The sequence below is a fragment of the Salvelinus alpinus genome, chromosome 9, assembly GCF_045679555.1.
Source record: "Salvelinus alpinus chromosome 9, SLU_Salpinus.1, whole genome shotgun sequence".
In the NCBI taxonomy this organism is placed as follows: Eukaryota; Metazoa; Chordata; class Actinopteri; order Salmoniformes; family Salmonidae; genus Salvelinus; species Salvelinus alpinus.
The window spans coordinates 28,284,990-28,304,394 of NC_092094.1; the positions used below are offsets into that span (position 1 = coordinate 28,284,990).

The window sequence follows — 19,405 nt, forward strand, 5'->3', positions numbered from 1 at the left end:
GCCTCTGTTGTTCCCCAGCGTGATGGTGCTTGGGAGGTGTTGGACTCTGCCCACTCAGGTTGGGTGTGGTCTTAACTGGACCAGCCATTTTTGTGCCCCAGTCCAGGACCCTCCTAGCCACTGACTTGAGGGTGGCGAACCTGCTTAACAAAACATGTGTGTCATAGTCCTGGATGCATTCATTGTTAACCGTACTGTAACTACCTTGGATTCAGTGTCGGAAAGGAGGTATGCTCTGATTCTGTTAAATGAGGCTGAATCTTTACAATTTCTGAAATTTTACTAAAACTGTTCTAGTGACTGGGGGGTCTTGAAACTGGCTTCAAATGATTCCTGTGGCCCCTGGGGTTTCACCAGGCAGTTCCTGCTGAATTCCAGGCGGGTCATGGTTTCTGGTCTGGCGGTTATGGTTGCTGTTGCTGCTCCTCGGCGATTGGTGCCTCCGTCCTCAGCAGCCTCCTTGTTGGGGATCAGCTTTAGCCTCACTGTGTTGTAGCAGCGCACCGCTCCTAGGTTAATCACGGCCATCTCGCTCAGGTGGGTGTTGTTTTGGGTCTTGATGATGCCTGGTCTGGTTGTTGGTCTGCGCCAATCCTACTACACAGTAATATACACAGAGGTGAAAGTAGATTTAATTTCTTCCCTGTACGGGATCTCCTATCGTCGAATGATCTTATGTAAGCATTTATAAAGACTTCAGAAGTGGCAGCAGACATGCTTAACTTTAATTAACATAACCATACACCACTTCAACTGGTACAACACTTATACTCACTGGTGGCCAAAAATAACTAATTGAAAGCCATGCCCCCACTAAGCCACGCCTCCAATATAATTTCCCAAGGTGCCTTGCCTTTTCGGGTGAATTGCAGATATACCACCCATGACTGTATTTGTTAGTGAAAAAGACATGGTTGTTGAATTTGTTCAATTATTGTTCTGTGGACTTCACCAAGTTAGTTCCTACTGCAGGCGAATATTGTCATTCAAATTAAAAAATGTATGACAATACATACAGTGCATTCGGAAAGCACACAGACCCCTTGACTTTTTCCACATTTTGTTACGTTACAGCCTTATTCTAAAATGGATTCCATAAAAAATTTTCCTCAGCATTCTGTACACAATAATACCCCATAACGAGAAAGCGAAAAAACGGGTTTTTAGAAATGTTTGCAAATGTAAAAAAATATACGCAGTTACATAAGTATTCAGACCCTTTGCTATTAGACTTGAAATTCAGCTCAGGTGCATCCTGTTTCCATTCACCATCCTTGAGATGTTTCTACAACTTGATTGGAGTCCACCTGTGGTGAATTCAATTGATTGGACATCATTTGGAAAGGCACCCACCTGTCTATATAAGGTCCCACAGTTGACAGCATGTCAGAGCAAAAACTAAGCCATGAGGTCGAAGGAATTGTCTGTAGAGCTCCGAGACAGGATTTTGTCGAGGCACAGATCTGGGGAAGGGTTCCAAAAAACGTCTGCAGTATTGAAGGGCCCAAGAACACAGGGCCTCCATCATTCTTAAATGGAAGAACTTTGGAACCACCAAGACTCTTCCTAGAGCTGGCCGCCTGGCCAAACTGAGCAATCGGGGGAGAAGGGCATTGGTCGGGGAGGTGACCAAGAACCTTATGGCCACTCTGACAGAGCTCCAGAGTTCCTCTGTGGAGATGGGAGAACCTTCCTGAAGGACAACCATCTCTGCAGCACTCCACCAATCAGGTCTTTCTGGTTGAGTAGCCAGACGGAGCCACTCCTCAGTAAAAGGCACATGACAGCCCGCTTGGAGTTTGCTCAAAAGACACCTAAAGGACTCAGACCATGAGAAACAAGATTCTCTGGTCTGATGAAACCAAGATCGAACTTTTTGGCCTGAATTCCATGTGTCACGTCTGGAGGAAGCCAGGCACCATCCCTACTGTGAAGCATGGTGTTGGCAGCATCATGCTGTGGGAATGTTTTTCTGCGGCAGCGACTGGGAGACTAGTCAGGATCAAGGGAAAGATGAACGGAGCAAAGTACAGAGAGATTCTTGATGAAAACCTGCTCCAGAGCGCTCAGAACTTCAGACTGGGCGAAAGTTCACCCTCCAACAGGACAACGACCATAAGCACACAGCCAAGACAACGCAGGAGTGGCTTCGGGACAAGTCTCTGAATGTCCTTGAGTGGCCCAGCCAGAGCACAGACTTGAACCCGATCAAACATCTCTGGAGAGACCTGAAAATAGCTGTGCAGCTATGCTCCCCATCCAACCTGACAGAGTTTGAGAGGATCTGCAGAGAAGAATGGGAGAAACTCCCCAAATACAGGTGTGCCAAGCTTGTAGCATCATATCCAAGAAGACTCAAGGCTGTAATCGCTGCCAAAAGTGCTTCAACAAAGTACTGATTAAAGGGTCTGAATACTTATGGAAATGTGGTGTTGTGGAAATTCTTACACAGGGACATTCAAAGTCAATCTTAAATGAATCATTGTTTATTGTCAGCGCGCTGGAGAGGTTCCAACCAACTCACTGTACCATAGTACACATGTCAATCAGAAACTCTGCCTGGGCAGATCCAGCAGTTGTCTTATATACGGCTATACACAGACATGTTATATTTGCACAGTGGTGGGCCGTCAGGGCCAGCAAGGCCTTCTCTGCTGGCCTAAACATCATCAGAATATACTTTAAAAATATATATATTTTCCCACAAATATGTATTAAATTATTCCCCAGAGTAAGAGTTATACTCTTCATTTCATAGCTTTCCTCTTGGTTGCACTGCTTCCAGCCCCAGGTTGAGATTTGGAGGGTTGGTCTTTATGTTAGATCTTTTATCCAATCATATTCAGCCATCATGTGTTGCCAGGGGTCTAAAATCTGCCCTCAGGCCTTCAGAATCAACAGTGCGGGCGCTTGTAGCTTAAAGTGAATGGAAATGAAAATTTAGTGTCAACCAATCAGCTTTAGAGTTGGCTATTGTACGCCTGCTGGCTGGCTCCAGTGTTACACAGGAGCCAGCTAGCAGGCGTAGTGCGTGCACGTCTTTTGATTGGATTACCAATATTGAGAGGCAGGTCCTATGGGCAGGTCTATGCAGAACCTCAGAACTAGGAAACTGAATTTGATAAACAAATTAATTCGCGTACTACTAAGCTGTTTTTTCAACCCACAATGGCGGAAGGAGGAGAAGATATCGATTTGGTCGAGGATATAATTATAACGCCATTCTCAAGACGAACTTTTCAAGAAAAGTTAGACATTGTAAGGAGAGGTCGCCCGACGCCGACGCTACAAAGCCTGTCACAGGCGGGAAAGGGGTTCGTTCGCCACTTTCAAAGTTCCAACTACGAGCGCTATCAATGGCTCACAGGCTCCGAGAAGCACTGCAAACTGTACTGCTGGGAATGCCTATTATTTGCAAGTGATCGATTTGGTGTTTGGAGCCACACTGGCTTTGCAAACTTGAGTTGTCTAACCAAGGCAGCAACGAGACACCAAAGTACGGCTGGGCACTTACAAGCAATGGTGCTTTTGAAAACTTTTGGGGACACCCGAGTGGATCTACAGCTCAACGAACAAGCGCGCAGGGCAACGGAGCTGCACAATGAAAAGGTGAAGAAACATAGGGAAATATTGAAAAGACTCATTGATTGTGTCATGTTTTTGGGTAAACAGGAACTTTCATTTAGGGGACACGATGAAAGTGCTGACTCCACAAACAAAGGGAACTACATGGAGCTTCTTTCTTTTCTTTCTGAAAGCAACACAGATTTACAATATCACCTGTCCACTAACAAAGTGTTCATTGGGACGTCAGGCAAAATACAAAATGACCTAATTTATGCTATTGCTGAAGTGATGGGAGAAGAGATCAAAATGGAGATTAAAAAAGCTCCCTTTGTCGCTATTATGGTGGACGAGACAACAGCTCTCACTCGTCCTGCGTTATGTGACGGACACAGGAGTCAAGGAGCGATTTATCCGATTTGAAGATGTGACAAGCGGCAAGCGAGCTGATGACATTGCCGCTCTTATTTTCCGTTTCTTGGAGGAAAATGAATGTAGTCTGGATAAAGTTGTGGCACAGTGTTTTGATGGCGCAGCAGTCATGGCAGCTGGACTCAATGGGGTGCAGGCTAAAGTTAAGGAGAGGGCACCGATGGCCTTATTCATTCACTGCTATGCACATCGACTAAATGTAGTACTGACTCAAGGAGCCTCAAAGCTTAAAGAATGCAAGGTCTTCTTTGCCAACCTCAATGGCCTTGCAGCATTTTTCTCACGATCCCCTAAGCGCACGCAACTGCTGGATGACATCTGCAAGCGTCGTCTTCCTAAGGTTGCACCAACGAGGTGGCAATATACATCTAGATTGGTCAATGCAGTCTTTGAAAAGAGAGTTGCCCTAAAGGAGCTGTTTAACCACTTACTGGAACATCATGATGACCATGACGGGGATACTGTGCTTATGGCTGATGGATTTAATGCATGTTTGGATGATTTTGAGTTTAGTTTTTTGCTTGAAACATTCAATGGGATTTTTAATTATTCGGATATGCTTTTTGGAATTCTACAGAAACAAACTTTGGATGTACAATTCTGCCTGACAAGGGTGAACGAGTTTTGTGACACAATTGAGCGAGAGAGGCGCAGGTTCAGTCAAATCTACGATGACACAGCGCGCATCTCAAGTTCACCTAGCGCACGCAGAGGCCCAGCACAAGGAGACCCTCGCACATACTACCAACAACTCCACAGCAATATTCTGGACAACATTCTTTACCAGATACGAAACAGGTTTCAAGACCACGAAAAATGTATGTTTCTCTCCCTCCTGGACCCCCAGCACTTTCAGACCTATCGGAAAGAATTCCCGCAAACAGCCTTCTCCAGCTTAACAGAGAGTCACGGAACACTGTTCGACCTATCCAAGCTAAAAACAGAACTGACTGTAATGTATGCTATGACTGATTTTGAAGGGAAAAGTCCCTCTGATCTCCTTGATTTCCTTAAGCAGAAAAATCTGAATGAGGACATGGGGCAACTTTACACATTGGCATGTGTGACAGTGACTATCCCTGTGTCCACGGCTTCTGTCGAGCGGTCATTCTCGGCCTTAAAGCGAATCAAAACGTATTCCAGAAATGCTACTGGACAGACTCGGCTTTCAGCATTAGCCTCCATGTCGATAGAAAAGGACTTATTGGTGAAACTAAAATGCACAGATAGACTGTACAACAGAGTCATTGAAGTCTTCTTGAGGAAAGAAAGGAGGAAGGATTTTGTGTTCAAATAATCAGTCTTTGGTGAGTAGGCATACAATGCATTTTATTTTTTATTAAATGTGTATGTATGTTTCGCATTTTATTTTGTTAATATTAAATAGCCTATATATTAACAAAATAAAATGGCAAATAGCCTATCTTGCAAATTATTTGTTTTCTTTCTTTTATTTTCAGTGAATAGTTATGTGTCTTTATCATCACGGTGAAACTGCTTTGGGTGCGACAATGCGCTGTTTAGTGAACACACTGTATTTTTTGGGGGGGGGACTTAAAGCTCAAAGTTTGTGGACCAGAAATGGATAGAAGAAGAATGTTAATATAACTCTGTTGCACTCGACTATGTTCTTGCCTATTAGTTGAACTGTACTGTATTGTACTCTTCCCCTGCAATTCTCTGAATAAAAATGTCAATTTCAAGGTGACGCAACGCCTGGTTATACTGCGTTTCTGTCTAAATGTATAGTGTCTAGAGCCATGGCATCATAATGATGGTAATAAGAGGTGGATTAATTTGGGTGGGACTGTGTAGGACGTCACTGAAGGCCCAGGCCCCAGGCCCACGGCACGCCACTGTATTTGCATGATTTAGCATAATTAATTCATCATTATCGTTTTGTTTCATTCATGTGACAAATCAATACTGGTTCATAACATGTGACAGATCAATACTGGTTTATAACATGTGACAGACCAATACCTCACGAGGCTTCTTCTCTGTAAGCTGAGACCTTGAAACTGAGATATCTTTTGTTCGTTCTCAAAACAAGGTCTGGGTGTACTGCCAAATTGCAGCTACTGATAGTGAGGATTTGTACAGTCAGCCACTTGCATGAACACAGAAATTGGTTATTAGAACAGTACATGAATAGATAATCTTAGGAACTCATGGCAGGTTGAGTTACAGGTTCAGATATCAGAGGAGAGCTGGGGGAACATATGGAAAACAGTATATAAAGCCACTCTACATGTAACCGAACAAGATAGTTTCAATTCAAAGTACTACGTCGTTTTTTATGAGCCCTGATAAACTTAATAAAATGTAAAAAAGGAATATCAGCAAAGTGTTGGAGGCAGTGTGGACAAATAGGTACTTTATCACATATATTTTGGCAATGTCTGAAAATACAGTCTTTTTCGTCTAAAGGTTTCCATGTTATACAGGACATCACAGGTATTATTATTCAACCAGACCCATGTCATCTCCTTCTAGGTATTGTTCCTGTGGATACACTCCAATCCTCCCCACTTAAATTGATAGATTATCTTTTAGCAGCAGCAAGGAAATGTGTAACAAAATTATGGAAAAATTAACATGCACCCTCAAAAGATATTTGGTTAGGTCTATGCGGGGAACTTGCTGACATGGAGAGAACTACATCAATCTTGCAGCATAGCCAGCATAGGTATAAAGGTGTCTGATCAGAGTTCCTGACATATCGTACAGGTCTTATTCTGTCATTTCTGGGCTTTTTGTTTGTTTCTGTTGTTTTTGTGTGACTTAATCCAAATTGTATACTTATTCAGACTCTTGAAATATATGGTACATGTTCTTTATATGCTCTTGAAGAAAAATGTATGTAAAAAAAAAAAAAAAAAAAGCACGAACATTACAGTTCCCATTACAGTGGTATTTCAGTTTTTTATTTTTAATACATATGCAAAACTTTCTAAAAACATTTTTTGCTTTGTTATTATGGGGTATTGTGTGTATTTTGATGAGGGGAAAACATTTATTTAATCATTTTTTGAATAAGGCTGTAAAGTACAAAATGTGGAAAAAGGCAAGGGTTCTAAATACCTTCCAAATGCACTGTACACCATAAGGCCTTACTCTGATGGCCATGTTTTACCCTAACACAGTGGTGTAAACCTCCTGGTTTACAGGCCACATCAGGCCTGCAAGTCACATTATGTTGGCTTGCAAAGTGATGTATACTTCCTATTGGAATCCAGCCAGAGTTAGAACATCCAACAGTTGGAATCTTTATTCACCCGCAACCTGCATTCAGAATGACTGTCATGGTTAGGAACATTGATAAAGGAGACTAGCTAAACAATTTAAACTGGAACAACCATTTCAGTAATGGATGCAATAAATATAAGTAACTGATTGAATAAGTTTATTTTTTGTATTGTTTTATCTTTGTATGGCATAAGATTAATCAATCGATAAATGAACATGTAAAAACACATATATAAAACATCTATCTGCAGTAGAGCATGCTGAGAAATATGATAATGAGGGCTGTGATTTTGATGGAATGTTTTACTCTCCACAGAGTAAAACTGACACAATCACACTGTCACACTCAACACTTATTAACACCAACACTGAGGTTCTTTGTACACCACTGAGTGTTAATTTCACGCTTAGAAAGTTAATTTAACTCCTGAATCAACACTAGAAGTGTTACACTGAAAAATGAACACTAGGTAAAACTATCCAGTTTGCTGTGTAGGGTCTAGTCCTAACATTGTTTCAATATACAGTATCAGTAAGAAGTTTGGACACACCTACTCATTCAAGGGTTTCTATTTATTCAAATGTGTTTGACCATATACAACGCTATTTTACAGTAAACAAATTGACAACAGACTTTCAGCACGCTTACAGGGAAGGACATTCAACAAGCACAGTACTTATACAAATGACTGATGATTGGCTGAGAGAAATTGATGATCAAATGTTTGAGGGCTTGTTTGTTTGACTTCAGTGCGGCTTTTGACATTATCTATCATAGTCTGCTGCTAGGAAAACATATTTGTTATGGCTTTACACCCTCTGCTATATTGTGAATGAAGAGTTGCCTGTCTAACAGAACACAGAGGGTGTTCTTTAAAGGAAGCCTCTCCAACATAATCCAGGTAGAATCAGGAATTCCCCAGGGCAGCTGTCTAAGCCCCCTAAGCCAGTGTGTCTATGTATGTGGATGACTCAACACTATACACGTCAGCTACTACAACGACAGAAATGACTGCAGTTTGTTTCAGAGTGGATGGTAAGGAATAAGTTAGTCCTAAATATTTATCAAACTAAAAGCATTGTATTTGGGACAAATCATTCACTAAACCCTAAACCTCAACTAAATTGTGTAATAAATAATGTGGAAACTGAGCAAGTTGAGGTGACTAAACTGCTTGGAGTGACCCTGGATTGTAAACTGTCATGGTCAAAACATATTTGACATTTTTGATTTAACCTTTATTTAACTAGGCAAGTCATTTAACCTCTCTTGGGTACGTGAGACGTTAGCGTCCCACCTCTTCAACAGCCAGTGAAACTGCTGGGCGCCAAATTCAAATACAGAAATACTTATTATAAAAATTCAGAAAACAAAACATATTTTACATAGGTTTAAAGATTAACTTCTTGTGAATACAACCACGGTGTCAGATTTAAAAAATGCTTTACGGCGAATGCATACCTTACGATTATTTGAGAACATAGCCCAGCAGACAAATCATTACAAACAGTAACCAGCCAAGTAGAAGAGTTACACAAGTCAGAAATAGAGATACAATTAATCCCTTACCTTTGATGATCTTCATATGGTTGCACTCAGCAGACATTCATATACTCAATAAATGTTCCTTTTGTTCGATAAAGTCTCTTTATATCCAAAAACCTCAGTTTTGTTCTCGCGTTTTCTTCAAGAATCCACAAGGTCAAACGCAGTCAAAACAGGCAGACAAAAAATCCAAATTGTATCCGTAAAGTTCATAGAAATATGTCAAAGCCTAAATAATCGATAATATTTCAACCGGACAATAACGTTGTCAATATAACAGGTAGACAAGAAAGGCACTCTCTCGGTCGAGCGCATGAAAAAGCTCTGTGACACTTTAGGGTCCACTCATTCAGACTGCTCTTACTTCCTCATTTTTCAGAATACAAGCCTGAAACAATTTCTAAAGACTGTTGACATCTAGTGGAAGGCATAGGAACTGCAATTTGAGTCCTAAGTCAATGGATACTGTAATGGCATTGAGAAAAAGAAACTACTTCCTGAATAGGTTTTTCTCAGGTTTTCGCCTGCCAAATCAGTTCTGTTTTACTCACAGACACTATTTTAACAGTTTTGGAAACTTTAGAGTGTTTTCTCTATCCATATCTACCAGTTATATGCATATCATATCTTCTGGGCCCGAGAAGCAGGCAGTTTAATTTGGGCATGCTTTTCATCCAAAATTCCGAATGCTGCCCCCTACCCTAGAGAAGTTAAGAACAAATTCTTATTTACAATGATGGCCTACCAAAAGGCAAATGGCCTCCTGCTGGGACGGGGGCTTTGGATTAAAAAAATAAATACAATATAAATATAGGACAAAACACACATCACAACAAGAGAGACACACCACTACATAAAGAGAGACCTAAGACAACAACATAACAAGGCAGCAAAACATGACAACACAGCATGGTAGCAACACAACATGACAACAACATGGTAGCAACACAACATGTTAGCAGCACAAAATCATGGCACAAACATTATTGGGCAAAGTCAACAGCACAAAGGTCAAGAAGGTAGAGACAACAATACATCATACAAAACAGCCATACGTGTCAATAAGAGTGTCCATGATTGAGTCTTTGAATGAAGAGATTGAGATAAAACTGTCCAGTTTGAGTGTTTGTTGCAGCTCGTTCCAGTCGCTAGCTGCAGCGAACTGAAACGACGAGCGACCCAGGGATGTGTGTGCTTTGGGGACCTTTAACAGATTGTGACTGTCAGAACGGGTGTTGCATGTGGAGGATGAGGGCTGCAGTAGATATCTCAGATAGGAGTGAGTGAGGCCTAAGAGGGTTTTATAAATAAGCATCAACCAGTTGGGTCTTGCGACGGGTATACAGAGATGACCAGTTTATAGAGGAGTATAGAGTGCAGTGATGTGTCCTATAAGGAGCATTGGTGGCAAATCTGATGGCCGAATAGTAAAGAACATCTAGCCGCTCGAGAGCACCCTTACCTGCCGATCTATAAATTATGTCTGCGTAATCTATCATGGGTAGGATGGTCATCTGAATCAGTGTTAGTTTGGCAGCTGGGGTGAAAGAGGGGCGATTACAATAGAGGAAACACAGTCTATATTTAACTTTAGCCTGCAGCTTTGATATGTGCTGAGAGAAGGACAGTGCACCGTCTAGCCATACTCCCAAGTACTTGTATGAGGTGACTACCTCAAGCTCTATACCCTCAGAGGTAGTAATAACACCTGTGGGAAGATGGGCATTCTTCTTACCAAACCACATGACCTTTGTATTGGAGGTGTTCAGAACAAGGTTAACTTGTTATGGCTTGGGGGCAGTATTTCGACATCTGGATGAGAAGCGTGCCCAAAGTAAACTGCCTGTTCCTCACCCAGTGGTGCATGTCCCCAGTCCGGTACCACCAGTTCCGGCACCACGCACCACTGGGCGAGTGCGGGGAGGAGGAACAGGGCGTACTGGACTCTGGAGACGCACAGGAAGCCTGGTGCGTGGTGTTGGCACTGGTGGTACTGGGCTGGTGCAAGGGACTGCCACAGGAGGGCTGGTACGTGGGGCTGCCACAAGAGGGCTGGTGCTTGGAGAAGGCACCGGATAGACCGGACCGTGAAGGCGCACAGGAGGTCTCGAGCACCGAGCCTGCCCAACCCTACCTGGCTGGATGCTCACTGTAGCCATGCCAGTGCGGCTATGTACACGTACAAGAGACACCATGCGTAGGGCTGGTGCCATGTACCCCGGCCCGAGGAGACGCACTGGAGGCCAGATGAGTAGAGCCGGTTTCATGGCACCTGGCTCGATGCCCAATCTAGCCCGGCCGATACGAGGTGCTGCTATGTACCGCACCGGGCTATGCACACGTACAGGAGACACCATGCGCTCTTCTGCATAACACGGTGTCTGCCCGTACTCTCGCTCTCCACGGTAAGCACGGGGAGTTGGCTCAGGTCTCCTACCTGGCTTAACAACACTCCCTGTGTGCCTCCCCCCAATACATTTTTGGGGCTGCCTCTTTCTCCTGTTGCGCTGCCATGTGCGTGTCGCCAACTCCATTCTCCTGTAACCCTCCTCGCACTGCTCCAGCGAATCCCAGGCGGGCTCCGGCACTCTCCCTGGGTCGACCGACCACCTCTCTATTTCTTCCCAAGTTGTATAGTCCAGATTCTCCTCCCAGGTCCAGTAGTCCTGCGATCGCTGCCGCTCCTGCTGCTGTCCTTTACCACGCTGCTTGGTCCGGTTTTGGTGGGTGATTCTGTAACGGCTTTCGTCTTCGTTTCAAGGATCGGAGAACCAATGCGCAGCGTGGTACGTATCCATATTTATTTGAATACTTTTCAATTATGAACAAAACAATAAACAGACGAACACCAACGAAGCTACAGTCCCGAACTAGTGAACACAGACAAAACAGGAACACACGAACAGGAACAATCACCCACAAAACACACTACAAAACAGGCTACCTAAATATGGTTCCCAATCAGAGACAATGACTAACACCTGCCTCTGATTGAGAACCATATCAGGCCAAACAAGAAACCCCACATAGAAACAGAAAACATAGACTGCCCACCCCAACTCACGCCCTGACCATACAATTAGTAATTAGTATCTAAGATTTGCTCTTATTCTGTCGGGATCGATAGTCTCAGAGTTGAACCATTTCCACCCATGTAGCCAATGCTCCACGTGGTATGGTTAGGAATTCAACAACCATTACAACATTAGCTTAGACTGAGGTTTTTGTGGTCTCTACTCAAACCCCCTCAGCTGACCGAGGTATGCATGGTCTGAAGAGGATTTCTTCAGGCGTTTTTTAAAATTTTTAACAGTAGAAAAGGGCTGTCCCATGAGCCAGATCATGTCTGTGCTCATGGGAGCGGGTCAATGGCTTAGTTAAACTTTAAAGGGAATACAATTCTCTCACATTAATGGTTTAACATAGCATAATTTCACAAATAGTTTCATCTTTACTCATTAATTTGATAAAATAATTAGATGCAAACCTCATAATGGAGGCTCCTGTATAAACAGAGTTATGGTAATGTGGCTGTATTGTCCTTCATGAGGTCATTAACATGAAACAAAACGGACCGGGTCGTAGCTGACTTCTCCACCGACCGTTTACACATTCTCAAAAACATGGATATTGTTCAGTTCAAGTTCTGTGATGTAGAAGAAGTTCCTTTGTTCTACTGTGAAACTCTCTCTCTCTATGTGTCTCTTTCTGCATGGCCAGGGGGAGAGAGTCTCCTCCAGGAATTTACGACCTGAGATAACAGAACCTGGGTGTAGGAGAGGAGAGGGGGGGAAGGAACTCGCTATACCCAAAGAGGGCCACGTCATGACACCTGTCTTTCTAAAATCTTCAAAAGCCAAGTTAATAAGCAGATCACCAACCATTTCGAATCCCACCGTACCTTCTCCACTATGCAAGAGGTCCTGTTGTTCCGGACCTCTGGCAGTCTCTATGGTGGTGCCACAGGGCTCAATTCTCAGGCAGACTCTTTTCTCTGTATATATCAATGATGTCGCTCTTGCTGCTGGTGATTCTCTGATCCACCTCTACGCAGACAACACCATTCTGTATATATCTGGCCCTTCTTTGGACACTGCTAACACACCTCCAAACAAGCTTCAACGCCATACAACACTCCTTCCGTGGCCTCCCAACTGCTTTTAAATGCTAATAAAACTAAGTGCATGCTCTTCAACCGATTGCTGCCCGCACCCTCCCGCCCGACTAGCATCACTACTCTGGACGGTTCTGACCTAGAATATGTGGACAACTGCAAAAACCTAGGTGTCTGGTTAGACTGTAAACTCTCCTTCCAGACTCACATTAAGCATCTCCAAACCCAAATTAAATCTAGAATCGGCTTCCTATTTCGCAACAAAGCCTCCACTCATGCCGCCAAACATACCCTCGTAAAACTGACTATCCTACCGATCCTTGACTACGGTGATGTCATTTACAAAATAGCCCCCAACGCTCTACTCAGCAAGCTGGATGTAGTCTATCACAGTGCGTCTGTTTTATCACCAAAGCCTCATATACTACCCACCACTGCGACCTCTATGCTCTCGTTGGCTGGGCCTCACTACATATCCGTCGCCAAACCCACTGGCTCCAGGTCATCTATAAGTCTTTGCTAGGTAAAGCCCCACCTTATCTCAGCTCACTGGTCACCATAGCAACACCCACCTGTAGCATGCGCTCCAGCAGGTATATTGCACTGGTCATCCCCAAAGCCAACACTTCCTTTGGCCGACATTCCTTCCAGTTCTCTGCTGCCAATGAGTGTCTTTTATCTCTCTCTCTAACTTTAAGCATAAGCTGTCAGAGCAGCTTACCGATCACTGTACCTGTACATAGCCAATCTGTAAATAGCACACCCAACTACCCCATCCCCATATTATTACTTACCCTCTTGCTCTTTTGCACCCCAGTATCTCTACTTGCACATCATCATCTGCACATATATCACTCCAGTACTAATGCTAAGTTGTAATTATTTTCGCCTCTATGGCCTATTTATTGTCTACCTCCCTATTCTCCTACATTTGCACACACTGTACAACGATTCTTTCCATTTTTCTTTTTTTTGTGTTATTGACTGTACTTTTGTTTATGTGTAACTTTGTGTTTTTTGTCACACTGCTATGCCTTATCTTGGCCAGGTCGCAGTTGTAAATGAGAACTGGCCTACCTGGTTAAATAAAGGTTAAATATAAAAAATAAATAAAGGGAGAACTCTACAGTGCTGATTTATGACATCTGAATGTGCATCAGATGGCAACAAGATCATATTGTACAGCAATTTCATCAGGTAACATGAATACAAAGCCGGCGAGAGGTGGTTAGAATAGGACGGGAGGCCAAAAGTCCGTGTAACCAATAGAGAGTCAGAATACCGACTGTGGGAACAAACAGTCTGTCCCATGGTTGGGTAAAGAAAGTTTGTAGTCAACAAAGTATGCAGGAGTCATGAGGCAAATAGCAAAATGCACAATAATTAAAAAATATATATAACGACTTGGGGCTAGCCATTGTAAGTTCAGAGCCACTCGCCCCAACAGTGCGTGTGTGCTGGAGTGTGAAAGCTCGGGAGTGAAAGCTCGGGAGAGAGGGGAGAGTGAGGTGGAGGTACCTGTACCAGACAGGCGGAGACAGGCCAGGGCAGACAGTGAACAGATCGCCAGGGGGAATCCAAGCAGCGATGCAGCAGGCAATGGGAGAAGCTTTTATTTCTGGAGGCAGATTGCTTGTAGAAAATGCCAGTGAATGGTCTTTGAACAGCAGGAGGGGGCTTCAGAGGACGCTTCAAAGACTCCTGACACTTGTTGGGACCAAAGACCTTTTACTTCACACCTTAGTGCTAATTGAATGTGTATCTGGCTCAGTTCCAGGTTGGAATGGTGTCCTCAGGTCTCTGCTGTTTGTTGGCTAGAGCACCCTCTGTATAGGTTGGAAAAAGAAAACCTTGGAAGCAGTAATCTCTCCGGTTAATTTTGGTCAAAATGATGCCGTAGGTTTGGAGTTTTGATCTGGAGCGAAGGCCATGCTGTGGAGAGTAGCATCCTGCATATGTACCTGCCGAAAAATCCAAGTTTATCTAACTCCAAATCTATCCTTTTGTAAAAAAACATGTTGAAAGATGTGAGAGCTCACATTAAGCTGTGTCTCTCTCTGAGGTGGGCGCGTCATTATTGACACAACAGTAGCTAAAATAGGGAGAAGTCTGTCCATAATAAAGCACTGCTCTACCTTCTTAACAGCACTATCAACAAGGCTGGTCCTACAGGCCCTAGTTTTGTCACACCTGGACTACTGTTCAGTCGTGTGGTCAAGTGTCACAAAAAGGGATGTAGGAAAATTGTAATTGGTTCAGAACAGGGCAGCACGGCTGGCCCTAGGATGTACACAGACAGCTAACATCAGTAATATGCATGTCAATCTCTCCTGGCTCAAAGTGGAGTAGAGATTGACTCCATCACTTCTTGTATTTATGAAAGGTATTGACATGTTGAATGCACTGAGCTGTCTGTCTAAACTACTGGTGCACAGCTCGGACACCCATGCATACCCCATAAGACATGCCACAAGAGGACTCTTCACAGTCCCCAAGTCCAGAAAAGACTATGGGAGGCACACAGTACTGCATAGAGTCATGACTACATGGAACTCTATTCCACATCAAGTAACTGACACAAGCAGTAAAATTAGATTTAAAAAAAAGAGATAAAAATACACCTTATGGAACAGCCGGGACTGTGAAGCCAACATAGGCACAGACACATGCATATACACACACACGATAACATATGCACTATACACACACGTACACATAGATTTTGTATAGTAGCTATGTGGTGGTGGTGGAGTAGGGGCCTGAGGGCACACAGTGTGTTGTGAAATCTGTGAATGTATTGTCAAGTTTTAAAAATTGTATAACTGGCTTAATTTTTCTGGACCGCAGGAAGAGTAGCTGCTGCCTATGCATAATAAATACAAATACAAATGAGATGTTCGATGAGCAGGTGTCCATATACTTTTGGTAATGTAGTGTATATATATCTACACAATAATATAGTATCTAATTTCACATAGATGGCTTTGAAGCTTTGACCTGTTTTGTGTTATTAGTGTATTGCACTAGACAAATGTAGGCTCTGTTCATGTGTGTTAACTCTCTTGACTTTGTTTACTCAGGCACCTATTGAAAACAGAGCTGGGGTCATTTTTCACAGAATACCTCCAGGTAAGTGATGTTACTGCTAAATGGTGAAATAATATAATGGATAGATTGTTTCTGATTGGGCCATAATATACATTTTTACCAATGCTTTTTTTATTGAACCTCTCTGTCACTCAGAACCAGTTGCTGACAAAGGGCATGGTCATTCTCCGGGACAAAATAAGATTCTACGAAGGTATTTGTGGTGTCTTACTTTTCATATAATTTTAGTAGATGTGTTAACAGTGACAGTAGAGAGAGCAGTCAGTGCTCCAAATAAAAATAATTGAACTGAAGCTTACATTACCTTTGTCAGGGTTACCTTTGTCAGGGTTACCATTGTCAGGGTCTGTGATGTTCTGTGCTTAACGCACCAAAGTCAATAGGTCCCAAACTGCTGTGCTTTGTGAGATTATTTTAGTACTAACAGCAGTTGGTTTGCTCCTCCTTTGATGTTAAGGTCAGAAGTTACTGGACTCTCTGGCAGAGACATGGGACTTTTTCTTCTGTGATGTTCTCAACATGCTACAGGCCATCTTTCACCCAGTACAGGTATCACTCTCCTTCCTCATCTCTCTCTCACTCTATCTCTCTGTCTCTCTCTGTCCTGACTCTCCTCTAACCTGTTCTCTCTCTCTCTCGCTCTCTGATTCTATCTCAGCAGACAATAAAGAAGAACATTCTCTCAGGGAATTAAAGCTGCATTTTCATAACCCTACATCCCCCTCGCCTCACCCTTCGCTCCATTCCTCTTTCTACCTCTCCCCTTCTTCTCTCCTTTCTTTCTGCAGGGTAAGGAGCCTAGTGTGAGACAGCTGTCTCTGCTCCATTTCAGGAACACCATAGTTCTGAGTGTGAAGCTGGAGGATGCTCTGTCTCGGCCTCGCGCCCGCATTCCCCCCTCCATCACGCAAATGCTGCTTATACTGCAGGCATGTACAGAACACCTCTCTCTCTGTCTTTCTCTCCCCTTTTCTCTGTCTCTTTATGTCCCTCACTCACACACACACATGCACGCTCTGACCTGTCTTCTCTCTCTCTCTGTAGGGTGTCCATGAGTCGCGGGGTGTGAGTGAGGACTACCTGCGTCTGGAGTCTCTGGTCCAGAGGGTGGTCTCTCCTTACCTGGGCACCCACGGCCTCTACTCTGGAGAGGGCAGCGTGGCACACTGCTCCTGTGTGCTTGGTTAGATACATATACTGCCCTGTTCACTGTTCTTCCACTACGTTTTCCCTCTCCTTTACTCTCCTTCTCTTACACACTCTGTCCCTCCCACAGAGAATCGTTTCCAGTGGTGCTGGCCTAAGCAGCCTGTGGACCAGCCATCTAAGAACCCTGTGGTTCGTTCTAAGAGTTACAACATCCCTCTCCTCCTGACGCCCGTGGCAGAGTACGACCCTGATGCCAGCTCGGTGGGCAGCGGGGGCATCAGACGCCACTCTGCCTGTGAGATCATCTCCTGCCTAGAGGAACAGGGCCTGGCCTACGCCGACATTGCCTCTGGAATTGATCCCTCCACCTCCAGCGCCTCTGCTAACAAGCTCTGTGTGGTTCCACAGTCCACAGGTAGGGCCTCAGTCCTCCTCACTAGGTCCTTACTAGGTTAGGCTATGCATACACTACAAACTGTAAACTTCCAGAGGCGCAGGGTGGAAAAGTTGCCATAGTAGGAAAAATAAGAAAAATATTCTTGCCAGACTGATTGATCCTAACCGACAACCTTCCCTCTGGCAGGAACTATGGAGTCTCCTCTCCCCTCCCCCTTAATCCCCCCTCTCCACTCCCCAGGACCCCTCCACAGGACGGAGGTAACAATGACCCTCACAGACATGGTCAAGGGTGCCCCCTCCTCTCTCCCCAGCGGATCTTCCAGCCCAGAGACCATCATTGGACAGGTGCTGGAGTCCCTGGACACAGATTTAGATGGGATATTCATAGAATTCCCACCCTGCTGCTCGGAGTCAGTGGGATATGGTCGGGAGAGCAGGCAGAGCACTGTGTAGAGAGGGAATCATGGGTAGAAGATGCGCCTTAGGCACACATGTGTAGGATCAGCTTACCCTCCCCAAATATCTTAGCTTAGACATTGGAGGGAAGTCTTTAGGCTAGAGGCAACCTCGTCCTTATAAGGATTTTGTGGCTAAGTGCACTCCATACTTCTCTCCACAAGATACCTCTTTTTAGTCAGCATTTCCTTGGAGAAGAAAAAACTAACTTTTGTAAGCATTTGATTCGATCTGATAATGTCTGCATTTTTTGGGATGTGTTTTGTTTTGTGTGTTTTGAAACTTAACTCTCACCACTATGATGCCATAACCTGTGGGCCCTTGGATTGTGTCTGGGTTTTCTACAAAAGCTTGGGAGAACTGCAGTTACCAGAAAAGCTTTTGGAGTAAATAGAGTATGTGAATATGATTTGGTCACATCTTGCTCCTCATTCTAAGAACCTGCATAGTTCAGTATGTATTAACCTGGCTTGTCCCATCTGTATGTTCCCTCCCCCCTCTGTGATTTTTCACTGTCATGCCAAACATGTATGGCGTGAAAATGATAGTCAGAGATGGCTAAAATACATCTGGGATCGGTCTATCATCCTCTTTTCAAAGGTCATAAAGCAGTCATGTTATGATTTACTTAATAATGAAATGTAACTGTTTGTTTCCTGTTTACATAGGAAGAGAAAATGAGGGTTTAATGATATTGAATGTTGTATCATTCACTGTGTTGTGCGGCACTTCAACTGTAAATACATTTTTGTTTTTTAGGACAGCTAGATATTGTGAAGTAAGCTTTTTAACTTAACTTGTGACTTCAATAAGGCCTTTTTAACTGAAGCTATTTTTATGATGTTTTACCTCAACCGTTTTTGTATACTTTGCTTTTTTAAAAATCTGTAATTAGAAGTTTTTATCCATGATTGTAAATTATCATTAATTTGTGATATCAGATTTTAATAAAGATTTCAGTGGCTAAGTACAGATTTCCATTGCCTTCTTAAATAAAATGTTATTTAGTCCATTGACTTAATTTAATCAGAGAGGAAGAGGCAAAGCAAGAGGTTTCACTCAGGGCAACAAAAAAATAAATCTGTCCGTGAAAATAAACCCATGAAGTAAGGAATTTTTGTATGGCGGTCAAAGACTGTCAAAAACAAATGTAATTGCTAATTTGCTACGTGAGGAAGTTTCATAATGGTTAGAGTGTTACTAATGCACTAATATACAGTAAGTGGACACACGTGGCATTTAAGCAACTTTGAAAAAAATGACTTTATATCTCAGTTGTGCCTGTTGTCATAGAGATAGATAGAGTACTCATCATGGATATAACCCGTTATAGGTCGTTATCAACAAAACTTCACAATACAGTGCAGTGCCTTAGATTTGGCTGCTGG

The 19,405-nt window shown here is 43.4% G+C and overlaps 1 protein-coding gene across 1 annotated transcript in view; it reads left to right on the forward strand.

Annotated features, from left to right (window-relative positions):
• The window catches only part of LOC139584581 (proline-rich protein 5-like), a 64,309-nt gene extending 45,322 nt beyond the window's left edge, over window positions 1–18,987 (forward strand). Inside the window, exons 6-12 of the mRNA XM_071416604.1 lie at window positions 15,986–16,034; window positions 16,149–16,206; window positions 16,471–16,562; window positions 16,802–16,942; window positions 17,058–17,196; window positions 17,290–17,577; window positions 17,746–18,987. Of these exons, the coding sequence (XP_071272705.1) occupies window positions 15,986–16,034; window positions 16,149–16,206; window positions 16,471–16,562; window positions 16,802–16,942; window positions 17,058–17,196; window positions 17,290–17,577; window positions 17,746–18,014 (1,036 nt within the window). The 3' untranslated portion in view covers window positions 18,015–18,987. The remainder of the gene's footprint in view (window positions 1–15,985; window positions 16,035–16,148; window positions 16,207–16,470; window positions 16,563–16,801; window positions 16,943–17,057; window positions 17,197–17,289; window positions 17,578–17,745) is intronic.
• The last annotated feature ends 418 nt before the right edge of the window (window positions 18,988–19,405 follow it).